Below are 12,943 nucleotides of genomic sequence, written 5' to 3'. Positions count from 1 at the left end.
ATTAAGCGACGAGAGCAATACGAATTAAACAGCAACAAAAACAAAAGCTATATTCACACAGTGTTAAAACTGTATAAATAAAGATGTATCTTAAAAGTGGAATACCTTTTTTTAAAAAGGGCAGTGGAGACGTGAGTCTAATATGCAGAGGAAAGCTTACTGGAGAGCTTTTAGGGCCACAACAGCAAAGGTACAATTTCCCGTGTCTCTCAGTCTTGATCCTATGGCCAGATTCCCCATGTCTTACTGAGATCTCTAAATTTTATATCATCATGTTTTGTTATTGACCTGTCTGCAGAAAAACAGACACCTACAATGTTTCTGTGTTAAACAAGCCATGACTGCAAATGCATCTCCAAAATCTGCATACATCCTGCAAAATTTCAAATATCAGTGACTACCTAAATTTTGAGCTATCCCTGATCCTATTCTGAAACCATATTCTACAATTTGACCTAAAAACAGCTTTGCAGACTCATTTAAAAACCAAAACAAATAACAGTTTGTTCTCTCCTCCTACTTAAAAGGAGGTTGACCTGCAGGCTGCACGGACTCACAAAGTTCACTTGTTGACTTGGCCTCAAGGCAGGGCAGCTGTTCATTTTACTGCTAATGGAGTGCCACTGACATTACTTTAATGAGACAGCACTAATGAGTGTTGACAGCTCAGACAGCACCCACTGCATTAGCTCACCTCCACCAGGTTCAGCCTTTAGAGCGTCAACAGAGCCGAGAGCGCCCTCCTCTGGACAAAAAAGGACATCACCAGAAGACTCAAAGGTGCTCCAGGGAAACGATTCCCCCTCTCCCTTCCTGTATCTGCCCCCATTAATATAAAAAGGTAAAACTGAGTAATCTTCTCATAATTGTATGCAATGTAATTTAATAACTAAAACTATTAAGAAAATGTACCAATAGTCACATTAATATAATTTTAAAAAAGTTTTAATGAATTATTCAGAATTGACAATGTAAATTTTATTTGTAGCAAGAATATTGTCACACGGTTACTCTTGTATTTGAATAACAGTCATTCCCTTCTTACCATTTCTTAATCAGTAGAGGGAAGCACTGCACCAGAAAGCAGATTAACAGAATCTCTACCATGCTTTAGGTGAAAAGATGTCCAGTGTTAATGTTACAATGAATTCCTAGCAAATATTCCAGCAACATAAGCTTGAGCCTGTGCAAGTGTTGCTTTTGTAACTACAGCAATCTTAACTGTCAGGGAGGAGCAGGTGACTGACAGATCAGCACATCCATCCACCCACATCAGGTTGGGCGTGATGCTACTGCTGTATGACAACAGTAGCTTTTTATCACATGGAGGAGATGGCAACAATCCTACTTTCCTCTTTTACCACAAGGGGACGCATCCTCCACATACAATGCTGTAGGTTTAAACAAAGGTGAAGTACAGCCTCTGACAAAACAAATATGAAATCAACACACCTGGAGGACGTTCATTCAGCTGATATGACACAAATGTATTTTTGTTTATTTTGGTTGAAAATTCAGATTTATGTCATTAATGCTACATTTTTTCCAGATCAAGTAGAGGATGAAATTATGAAATCATTTGATGTTGATGAAAAACAACACTAAAAAGCCTGCATTTCTAAGACAAATACCTGCACAAATCTAAATATCCAAACAGTCTGCAGCTAAAAACAGAGCAGTTTGCAGTCCTTATTAAACAGGACCTGGCTGATTGAAGGGAACTGTGGTCTCAACAAGAGATATACGAGTTGACACAATGGAAAGGATTTTACATCTTGTTTAAAAGTGAAATCCATCATAGGTGGGACAAAAGATATTGATTAGTTAAACAGGAAATACAAAAAAAGAAAGGTTATAAAAGGAAAATGTATGGAAAGAAAGCAAAGCATAAGGACAGAAAAAATTAAACATGATTCCCTGAAAATAGGAAATGAGCAAAAAAGGAAAACAAAAGAGAAGAAACAGAGACAGCACTCAATTTCTGTCAAAGCATTGTCGGAAATCTTGTAGAGCTAAAGAGAAGCAATTGTGTACTGTGGATGATCTGGAATGGGCGCAGAGATGACAATGGAACAAATCCAACACTTTTGTCTGATGCCGTCCCAATGAAACAAAGATGAGCATCTAATGAAAGCAAACAAATGTATCCACAGTCATTTATCATACTGTGGTGCTTACGATATGAAAGGACCAGTAGAGCAGCCTTAATGGTAAATGAAAAGGTGTGCACTCCTATCATGGACACTTCTCTCGCTCTACCCATAGAAGTAGATATAGTGACATCGCAATGACAAACAATCAATCCAAATGAAAATTTAGGTTGAAAACTGAAAAATGTTTTCCTCCGACATATTGCGGTGGAAGAAGTTTTTGCTGAACATGCTCCTGTTGTTGTTCAGCACAAAATGGAGAGGATGTGAAGGATTGTCCAATTCTGACCATAACTTCGACACCATCCTCTTTTCTGAAACCTCTGTCAGAAAGCCAGGCTCCACACCCACAGCATTACTGACCTTGTGAATCCGTTTATTGAGTCTGTTGTAATCCGCTGCGCTCAGTCTGCTGCCGTAGCACATCACTACATAGAGGATGGCGCTGGCAACCACAACCTCATAAAACATCCCGAGCAAACAGATGTTAAAGCACCTCAGTCGTCTCAGAAAACAGAGGTGGCTTTTGTTTTAAACAAACCCCACTTTACTGTTAATGTGAACGCCGACATTTCCAATCCTCCACATCATTATTTAAAATAATTGAGTTTAATATGTTTCAGGAACCACATTGTTCAGCTATTAAACAAAAATAGCTTTTATGGTCAGAGAGGCAAACAAAGAAAATGAGTTTACATTAACTGTCTGAGCATCCTGAACTGAAACATTCTCAAGGTTATATTCATTTTTATATGTTTTCTGTTGCAGCTTTCTGCAGCTAAAAAAAGAGAAAAACATATCCCCACTTTAACACTTTACTTCTATTGCTATGTGAATTATCAAGTCAGAATATTGAACTTATAGTATTGAACTTAAGACATCACCTATAGATATTAAAATGCAGAAATGTAATTGTGCACTTCTCTGTCAAAAGGATGAACCATGACATTGTCTAGCAGTTTGGCAATTTATGTGGAAATGAAACTGTGCTTAAAAAATGTGATATGGCTCCAAACAGAGAAGAAGAACAAAAGACAGCCTGAAAATACAAAAGAGCCAGTTCGGGCTGCAGTCAGGCATTTTTTTCTGGCAATTTTTAATTGCCATAAGAACTGAAGGTTAGGTTAGGAGCAAACACACACACACACACACACACACACACACACACACACACACACACACACACACAGTTGTAGGTGCTAGGAGAGACCAGAAGGATAAAGCAAAGCCTCATATGTCCAGATTATGAAGGTCCTGACATGTACCATCGTGACATCTCATTAAAACTTACCCAGCACTCCATTTAAAAAGGCTAGTGGAAGCTGCTTACTGTCGCGGCTGTGTACAGCGATGTTACACTCATTACCAGAGAAAGGACATCAAAGCAGATGGGCGATGGGTATGATTAACGGAGCCTGGAATGGCTGCAACAATTTCTGTACAGCCAAGAAACAACCAGCCATTTGAGGTTTAGCCAATATTAAAACCAGAGCTTTGCATGAAGTGTAAATTCAACATGAAAGCAATCCAACATCTGAAGAAGGCAGCACACTGAGAGGGAGCACAGGTGTACTGAGTAACTGACCTAAAAATATACAGAGATGGGAAATGTTATGATTCTCCTTTAAAGGTCATCAAGTTTTTTTTTCCTTTAGCCAGTAGCATGTTCGGTGTGACGAAGCAGTAACTGTGCAGATGGACACAGGAGATGTCCAGCTAAGCAGACAAACCAATGGCACAGTCAGTTTTAATTAGTCGATTCATATAACTACACGAAAACAAACAAGGCCGCCTGCAGAGAACGTAAATTGATGAGAACAGGCTTAAATCACGGTGTCCCATGTGGCATTAAGCTTGCTGTCGCTGGATACTGACCTTATTCAAATTCAAAATTAATATTCTACACTGTGATGCATCCAACCTATGTGGATGAACTCCAGACTGTGATTTGAATGCCAGCAAGCCCCTCTCATCCGAGATGGAACTCAATAATACTGGGTGAGAAGGCATACATGTCCAAAATACTAATGTAAGTTCATGAGAGCGACACATTCAGAACCAAACACGGTATTTGCAACCAGGCCTCATCCTTATATTAATCTCTAAAAACAGTAATATTATATAAATCTAGCGATCAAGCAGGATGCAAAAGCCAATATTTAAAAGAAGATAACAATTGAGAATTGACCACTGTGGATAGCAACAATCACACAGTTTGAATGCGCACACAACAACTGAACAGGCACCACATCGCCTGAAAACATAGCAAAGCCATTAACCAATCACAAACTGCATCTAAACAGCAACAGACACTTAAACGACTCATTTGAAAAGACCTTAGAGACAGATATCGGCAGCAAACACGAGAAAACTTCTGGTGTGCGTTAGCATATTACTCAATGATTAACCAAGCCTTCCGAAACCAGGGGCATTATTATTATCAGGTCAAATGCGACCTTAGCATGAATGAAGACACCTGCATTAATGCGGCTGAACACGCCAGCAAGGAAGAGCCAAACATTGTGAAGCACTTTGTCAACACAAGAGCGACTTTTGTTTCAGTTGTGCTGCTTTAATGTTTGTTTGTGTATTACAGCAGATTTAAAATGATTTAACACACACAGCCATCTACCTGTTGCTTGAAGCACGCTCATCTTGTGTTCACGCTGTCTGGTCGTGGTGTCTTTTTCTATTCCTACCATTGGATGGCGCCAGAGAAAGGTATTTTCAAACAGAAACAAAATGAAAGCATGGATTTAATCCTTTGTGTTTTTTTGGTCAGTCTGAACACAAATGAAGAAAATTGAACTAAATCAAAGGTTTTAGAAATTACTTCTGACTTCTAGTGTCTGCAGAGACCATTGGGTGATTCTTTGTGTGGCCATTTGGAGCTGTAACCTCTCACCTCATTAACTCAGTCTGTGTAAGAAAATGAAGTTGGACTTTATCTTGGCTTTGGGAGCACCAGGGAGAATTGATGTTCTTTGTGGACTTACCATCTGCTCCTGTATGAAAAAGTTAAAAATTTCTCTCTCTGTGGTATTAATTAAAAAATCAGTGCCCTGCTAGATATTTGTCATTACCTTTAATTTATAAGATGGCTAGACAGCTGCACATGTGACCACTGTTCTAGCAAATAGACTGGCTTCTCACCTTGTAGCTGGACAGTGGGGAAATCTTTTTCAATTAAACACCATACATCAAATCCAAGCTTTTAATTTTGGCCCTGAAGCTAATCTGAGTTAAATGATTTTTGTGGAAATTAGTAATTTTAATTTGCACCTTTACTGTGCCGGTCTCACTGAACAGGTTAATTGAAATGTTCAAAGAGCTCACATGTGTGGTGGATGGCGACAGTGGTTAATGACTCTATACTGTGTATTTAAAGGATATGTGAAAATAGAAACTGCTATATGACTAATATTGATGCGATGGTCACAAATTACATTTGTCACATGAACAGTCTACAGGTTTGTAGTGTGAGATTGGGTTTGTTTTTTTTCAGATTGTAACAGCAATTTAATACAACACAGTAACTGCAGCATGACAAAGATGTTAATGTTCTCGTTGTCTGACCTCCCTGATTCACCCTTGACATAAGATTTAGCATGTATCAAAACACATACAACATATAATCACTGCAACTCATTATTCACCACTTTCATTAGTCTGATCTAGTTACACTTAGTGATTTGTAAAGAATACACCATATTTTCCCTTTCAGTGCTCTGCACAGTTGTCAGCCTTGTACCATATTATTCAGTGTGAACATTTTCACATAATAGGGTAAATCTGTAGAGCCATTAACTTTGTGCTTCACTGCAAAGACTGCTGTAGCCTAAACATGTCATTATCTTTTCTCTTTTTTTCATTTGGCTGTTAACTGAAATGAAAAGAGGACACTGCATGAATATTTAATTCTTTGTTGTATGTCTGAAGCTGAACTTTCTGCATTCAAAAGTAGGCATCATGTTGCATTTGAACTACTTTGGATAGATAGAAAAGAACTATCACACATATATTAGTGATAGTGAGGGACAGCGATAAAGTAAAATAATATTTCAAATGTATGGGTAGTGAAGGATATCTGTACAGACCTATAGTGCACTGTTATCAGCATAATACAGTGGGGCAAAAAAGTATTTAGTCAGCCACCGATTGTGCAAGTTCCCCCACTTAAAATGATGACAGAGGTCAGTAATTTGCACCAGAGGTACACTTCAACTGTGAGAGACAGAATGTGAAAAAAAAATCCATGAATTCACATGGTAGGATTTGTAAAGAATTTATTCGTAAATTAGGGTGGAAAATAAGTATTTGGTCACCTCAAACAAGGAAAATCTCTGGCTCTCACAGACCTGTAACGTCTTCTGTAAGAAGCTTTTCTGTCCCCCACTCGTTACCTGTATGAATGGCACCTGTTTGAACTCATCATCTGTATAAAAGACACCTGTCCACAGCCTCAAACAGTCAGACTCCAAACTCCGCCATGGCCAAGACCAAAGAGCTTTCGAAGGACACCAGGAAAAGTATTGTAGACCTGCACCAGACTGGGAAGAGTGAATCTACAATAGGCAAGCAGCTTGGTGTGAAAAAATCAACTGTGGAAGCAATCATCAGAAAATGGAAGACATACAAGACCACTGATAATCTCCCTCGATCTGGGGCTCCACGCAAGATCTCATCCCGTGGGGTCAAAATGATCATGAGAACGGTGAGCAAAGATCCCAGAACCACACGGGGGGACCTGGTGAATGACCTGCAGAGAGCCGGGACCAAAGTAACAAAGGTCACCATCAGTAACACACTACAACGGCAGGGAATCAAATCCCGCAGTGCCAGACGTGTTCCGCTGCTGAAGCCAGTGCATGTCCAGGCCCGTCTGAAGTTTGCCAGAGAGCACATGGATGATACAGCAGAGGATTGGGAGAATGTCATGTGGTCAGATGAAACCAAAGTAGAACTTTTTGGTATAAACTCAACTCGTCGTGTTTGGAGGGAGAAGAATACTGAGTTGCATCCCAAGAACACCATACCTACTGTGAAGCATGGGGGTGGAAACATCATGCTATGGGGCTGTTTTTCTGCCAAGGGGACAGGACGACTGATCCGTGTTAAGGACAGAATGAATGGGGCCATGTATCGTGAGATTTTGAGCCAAAACCTCCTTCCATCAGTGAGAACTTTGAAGATGAAACGAGGCTGGGTCTTCCAACATGACAATGATCCAAAACACACCGCCCGGGCAACAAAGGAGTGGCTCCGTAAGAAGCATTTGAAAGTCCTGGAGTGGCCTAGCCAGTCTCCAGACCTCAACCCCATACAAAATCTGTGGCGGGAGTTGAAAGTCCGTGTTGCTCGGCGACAGCCCCAAAACATCACTGCTCTCGAGAAGATCTGCATGGAGGAATGGGCCAAAATACCAGCTACTGTGTGTGCAAACCTGGTAAAGACCTATAGTAAACGTTTGACCTCTGTTATTGCCAACAAAGGTTATGTTACAAAGTATTGAGTTGTATTTTTGTTATTGACCAAATACTTATTTTCCACCCTGATTTACGAATAAATTCTTTACAAATCCTACCATGTGGATTCATGGATTTTTTTTCCACATTCTGTCTCTCACAGTTGAAGTGTACCTCTGGTGCAAATTACTGACCTCTGTCATCATTTTAGGTGGGGGAACTTGCACAATCGGTGGCTGACTAAATACTTTTTTGCCCCACTGTATAGGTACTAAGCGGAACTCTACTGTGCACTTTTTCACATTTCCTTTGTATTTTTTTGAAACCTCTAAATCTTCACTGAAATCAATTTGATCTACCTTTATGTAAAAATGTTGCCATTATTTACAACCATTGATAAACAAGAAAGCATTTATGTGGGTCATCTTTTCTATATTTTAATACCTATGTGCTTTTCTGAACTCAAACAAGACTATTTTTTAATTCACAAAGATGGCAAATGATGTATACAGTACATCATAAATTCACTATTCCCTTACTTCCAAATCACCATTTTAAATGCTGAACTTCAGATATAATCTAAACGCATTTCTAATTGTAAAGCTTAAATATACCTTGAACAATCTTGTAAAGAAGACAGGAAGGAACCGAAATGTCTTCTAATTCAAGATCTTTAACCACACACTACACACACACACACACACACACTGCTGATCTATTGAAAACACAGTATCTCTAACAGTGTGCCTTCCTTTGCAGGGCTGGGGGATGCACGCGGTTCTGTTTTGTGCCAGAGGCGGTGGTACTGCTGCACTATGGACTAATACCCTGGATGTAATCCAGCTGCACTGCGTCCAATTAAAGCACCACGTAAAGCTTTGAACACTGGGCTGTTACTGCTCCGGTAACTCAGTTCTCGCAACGATTTCTGAGCTCTGGGCAAAAGTGTATCTGCTGTGAAATGTTAATAAAGTGATGATAGTGTTGCCATTTAATCTCGTCACACTGACTTGCAAAACATTCAATTAGCTATTTAAATATTTTAAAGCTTCTATTTTTTCCCCAAACCCCACAAAAACATTTCATTACCAAACTCCAGATTTCAACGTGACGCTTATGACATCAGCATTACCACCAGCCACGTAATCGTGCGTCGCACTTCTATTTTTACACTAAAAAGCTATTTTTGAACGAGTGCACCAGCGTGCTTCAGACGCTGGCAGTAAAAGACAATAGACTGTAAGTGCTCAAACACAGCGACTGCTTTAAGCACTTTTTGTCCTTAAAAAAAGCCGTCCATCATGTCAGTGCGCAATTGCGCAGCAGGAACCCCCGATGTGTGAGACCAGTGACATGACCACTGAAAAAACTACCGCAGCGCCGCAAGAGAACCAGCCTCCTACTGTGACCCCATTCCAGTAAAGAAGACTTCTAAATTCCCCCACAGTAACAAGGTGAGCGGTCTCTGTGCGAATTTCCCACAACCCCATCTTCGACGCTGCTGGAAGAGTAGCTTCGTGTAATGAAGACGTTCGTATACCGGTGAGGGTAAGCAGCATGTTCATCTGTTGGACTCATATACGTTGTGTCCACAACTCACGATGACAGCTCGCATCAGGACTATGGATGCACTTTTCAAAAGTCTGGGTTTCTGAGAGGAAGCATGATGGACGCAGCGGACATAGTTGCCTCTGTGCTGGTTTTGGGGATTATTGTCGTGTCGCTGCTGTCCAACGTTGTGGTGCTGATCTGCTTTATGTACAATCCGGAGATCCGCAAACAGGTACCCGGCCTTTTTATTCTCAATTTGACGTTTTGCAACCTGTTGCTGAGCGTGTCCAACATGCCACTAACTCTGATCGGGCTCATCACCACGGGCCACCCCGGGGGCAGCGGTTTCTGTCAAATTGTGGGTTTCCTCGACACTTTTCTCACCACAAACTCCATGTTGACCATGGCAGCTCTTAGCATCGATAGATGGGTGGCGGTGGTTTTCCCGCTGAGCTACCACTCAAGAATACGGCACCGGGATGCAGTGATAGCTCTAGGATACACGTGGATACATTCACTTTGCTTCTCCACGGTGGCTACCTGCCGTTCCTGGGTCGGCTACAACCACCTTTACGCATCGTGCACGCTGTGCAGTGTGAGAGCGAAGGGAGCCGGGACGCAGTTCATCATTTTCACCGTGGTTTTGCACTCTCTCACTTTCCTTCTCACGCTGATCGTGCTGTGTGTAACGTATCTCAAAGTTCTCAAAGTTGCGAGGTTTCACTGTAAACGCATCGACGTCATCACTATGCAGACACTGGTGCTGCTTGTGGATATCCACCCCAGGTAAACAAGCATTAGAGATGCATTCGCTCTAATCCACCTGTCCTTTTAATACATGTGTCTTTTAATAAAACATTTCCACCCATTGTTATTTATGTTATCCAGTGTGTCAAACAATCATTTGGATACTTTGGAGGTTAAATCATTCTGTCAGCAAATTGTGATTATATAAGAAAACCTTTATTTAGTGCATTTATTTAAATCAAACAGAATCTTTACAGATTCACTAGCTGTTATAAAGCTGTCCATCATATTGATAATGTCTATCAAAATTTGTAATCAAATGTTGGACATTTGATTGAATAAAATAACCACATTTGATTCCTAGTAACAGAATTGAAATGCTCTCTCTTTGTATATTTTCTTTTTATCTCTGTAGTGTGAGAATCTCTGATGTAATTGTCTTAGATAACAGTGCACAGTGTACTGTTCTCTTCAAGTCTGCCTCATATGTCTTCTCTTTTGACTGCTTAATTATGTTTGCATGTCTCTGGTAATGCATACAAGGGAGATAATCTTACCTGTGTGCTTTGACAGTGTACGCCAGAAATGCTTGGATGAACAGAAGCGGAGGAGGCAGAGGGCCACCAAAAAAATCAGTACATTCATCGGCACATTTATGGTGTGCTTCACGCCTTATGTCATTACAAGGTGACGAGCGATGTATAATGCTGCATGGTTTGTGGATGTGTATGTGTGTGTGGGTGGGTGGGAGCAGAATCCATGTTTGTGAGAGATATTTACCACCATACTGTCACCAGAAGATGTGAAGGTTTCGTACATTTTTCTTCATTTTGAATCAAAAGATTAAAAATACATTTTTAACAACTGGCATCAAGGAGATATTGGACTACAGCTAATGATCAAAAGCTTATCAAGTACAGCAATACAGATGGTGGTAACTACTGTATGTGTACGATAATATTTTAAATATTTAAGCTACTACATCTTTACTTAATTCTTTACAGTATAACGTGCACTCACTGTTTGCACTTGCTGTTAATAACAAGTGCAAAAAAAAATGCTCTTGCTGGTTTGTCCAGCCTTTATTTTGATGTAATAGGAATTTAAAAAGAAATCATCATTTGCAAGAACTTGAGAATCCACAAAAGCCACAGCCATCTGTTCAGATTCCCGAACATAGTGATGACATTTCAGTGAAGTGAAATGAAGTGATGACATTTTCACAGTACTGAGGCACTGGTGGAGATTCATTAAGTGTTGTAGATTTCTTCCATTTCACTCATGTAAGAAGCTGCACTTTGTCCATCAATTGTATGTGACTTTTCTTCCCATGTTTTCTCTGTTTGAGGTAGAATTGTAGAGCTTTTCATCCCAGGACCCATAAACTCTCACTGGGGTGTGCTGTCCAAATGCTTGGCCTACACCAAGGCAGCAAGCGACCCATTTGTCTACTCACTGTTGCGTCACCAGTACAGGAAGACCTGCAGCCTTCTGGCAAACAAAGTCCTCAAGAGGAGCACGTTCAACTCCTCCTCACTCAGGATAGAGAACAATGCAAGGAGAAGTGACAACTCCTCCAATGCAACCAACAATGTCCAACCACCGACCGAAAAACCCCTCGGCCAGTGAACGTCAACACAGTGACAGGTGAAGTGTTGATCTTGGATGCTGACATTTTCTTCTGAGTTTGAGATAACATAAAAAGTGATATTATAATATCAAACGTTTCTCATGTAATTACTTGTTAAGGGACAAGATATTTTGTACTTTTTATTGTGAACAAATTCAATGAAAAGACCAAAACCAGCAATGTGTTACTCCGCATCTCCATACTTTATTAATTTGCCACCGTTTCTGACTTAGATAGCTAAATGCTCAGATTGTGCTGCTTTTTTCGCATCTGTATTCCTGAATGCAAAAATGCATTGACCGTTATTGACAGTGACATCTCTTTATTTACAGCAGATACCCATGTTCGTGATTACAAGAAGCATGTCACACAGTGCTACTTACTGTAGATGTGTTTTTCAATTATTATTTGTTAACTCTCAATAGAGTAGGTTTATTGTGGGGAGGGGGGGGGGATGTAGGCCAGCTACGTTTGTAGACTTTAATGGCATTGAGGATTTAATACAAGTGTACATCTTTTTCTGCAAAGGTCTTGGACCTGTTTTTCGTGATATAGCTTTGTAGCATTCTGGTAAATTTGTGTGAAATACCTAGACTGCTGTGGCATGGTAATCTAGTGACTGTTTCAAAGGCACAAACTGCAGCGCACGTGAACAGCGCCCCATCTCCAAAATGCAGAACGAAGGAACAGAAGTATCTGATTACCTCAAATCGATGTATTTATAAGTTATATTGTTTGGAAAAAGATGCTCAAAGTGTTGTGTTCCACCTAAAGCGAATGGCTGCATGTCTTGACTGAAATTCAAGCATAACCTCTGACCTCACTCATGATGAAGAAAGCTGGATTAAATACTTCATGTGTTCATGGAATCATTTAAAGCAGATGATATTTTAAAGTTGTGTTGCACCACACTGATAGTTTTATTGAAAATACTGTACAGTATAACTGTGAGGCCTGACTTCTAAAGTGCCTATGAAGTCTCTGATTGAATCACAACTCAACAGAGGGAACACTTTTCTCAATGGTTGTGTTATGGTAAAGTGTGTGATTTTAATCCTGTTAAGTAGTCCGTTTTGTAAGTAACGTTTATTTTGTAATACAACCTCGTTATTTGGTTGCGTAAGGCAGCACAAGGTGAAATGTTATTGAATGTGGTAGCAGCTATTCAGTAATGTGTAATTAACATTTGAGCTCATGTCATATGAGTGGCGATATCTGTGTTGTAAGACAACACTGACTAATCAGGATGTTGTGTTTTTACTTTACTGTGACAATATGAAGCCTTTAAAAGGCAAAAAAAAATCTATTTATTTTTGTCAAAACTGTGTCTGAATTTTGCTAATACGTTTGTGATGATATTACAATAAATGCTGTGCATTTTGACATTTGAAACTGTGCCA

At 40.0% G+C, this 12,943-nt stretch overlaps 1 protein-coding gene and 1 long non-coding RNA gene across 2 annotated transcripts in view; one reads left to right on the top strand and one right to left on the bottom strand.

The window, feature by feature from the left end:
* The window catches only part of LOC145419706 (uncharacterized), a 51,340-nt gene extending 45,069 nt beyond the window's left edge, over nt 1-6,271 (bottom strand). The window contains exon 1 of the long non-coding RNA XR_013901031.1: nt 4,783-6,271. This is a non-coding gene — a long non-coding RNA (uncharacterized LOC145419706). The remainder of the gene's footprint in view (nt 1-4,782) is intronic.
* Nucleotides 6,272-8,801: 2,530 nt separating this feature from the next.
* Nucleotides 8,802-12,935, top strand: LOC113035306 (G-protein coupled receptor 26-like). The gene is made up of 3 exons (XM_026190792.2): nt 8,802-9,952; nt 10,487-10,600; nt 11,266-12,935. Exons 1-3 carry the CDS (start codon nt 9,279-9,281, stop codon nt 11,540-11,542), a joined length of 1,065 nt encoding a protein of 354 aa, XP_026046577.2. The 5' UTR covers nt 8,802-9,278; the 3' UTR covers nt 11,543-12,935.
* The last annotated feature ends 8 nt before the right edge of the window (nt 12,936-12,943 follow it).

Source organism: Astatotilapia calliptera, chromosome 13, assembly GCF_964374335.1.
Source record: "Astatotilapia calliptera chromosome 13, fAstCal68.1, whole genome shotgun sequence".
Taxonomy (NCBI): domain Eukaryota; kingdom Metazoa; phylum Chordata; class Actinopteri; order Cichliformes; family Cichlidae; genus Astatotilapia; species Astatotilapia calliptera.
This window is presented reverse-complemented; position numbering and strand designations above follow the sequence as displayed.

Excerpts from the sequence above, each read along its gene's own strand:
- LOC113035306 (XM_026190792.2), top strand. The coding sequence starts at position 9,279 with ATGATGGACGCAGCGGACATAGTTGCCTCTGTGCTGGTTTTGGGGATT. Across the intron at positions 9,953-10,486 it reads CTTGTGGATATCCACCCCAG|TGTACGCCAGAAATGCTTGG; the intron begins GTAAACAAGCAT and ends GTGCTTTGACAG. Across the intron at positions 10,601-11,265 it reads ACGCCTTATGTCATTACAAG|AATTGTAGAGCTTTTCATCC; the intron begins GTGACGAGCGAT and ends TGTTTGAGGTAG.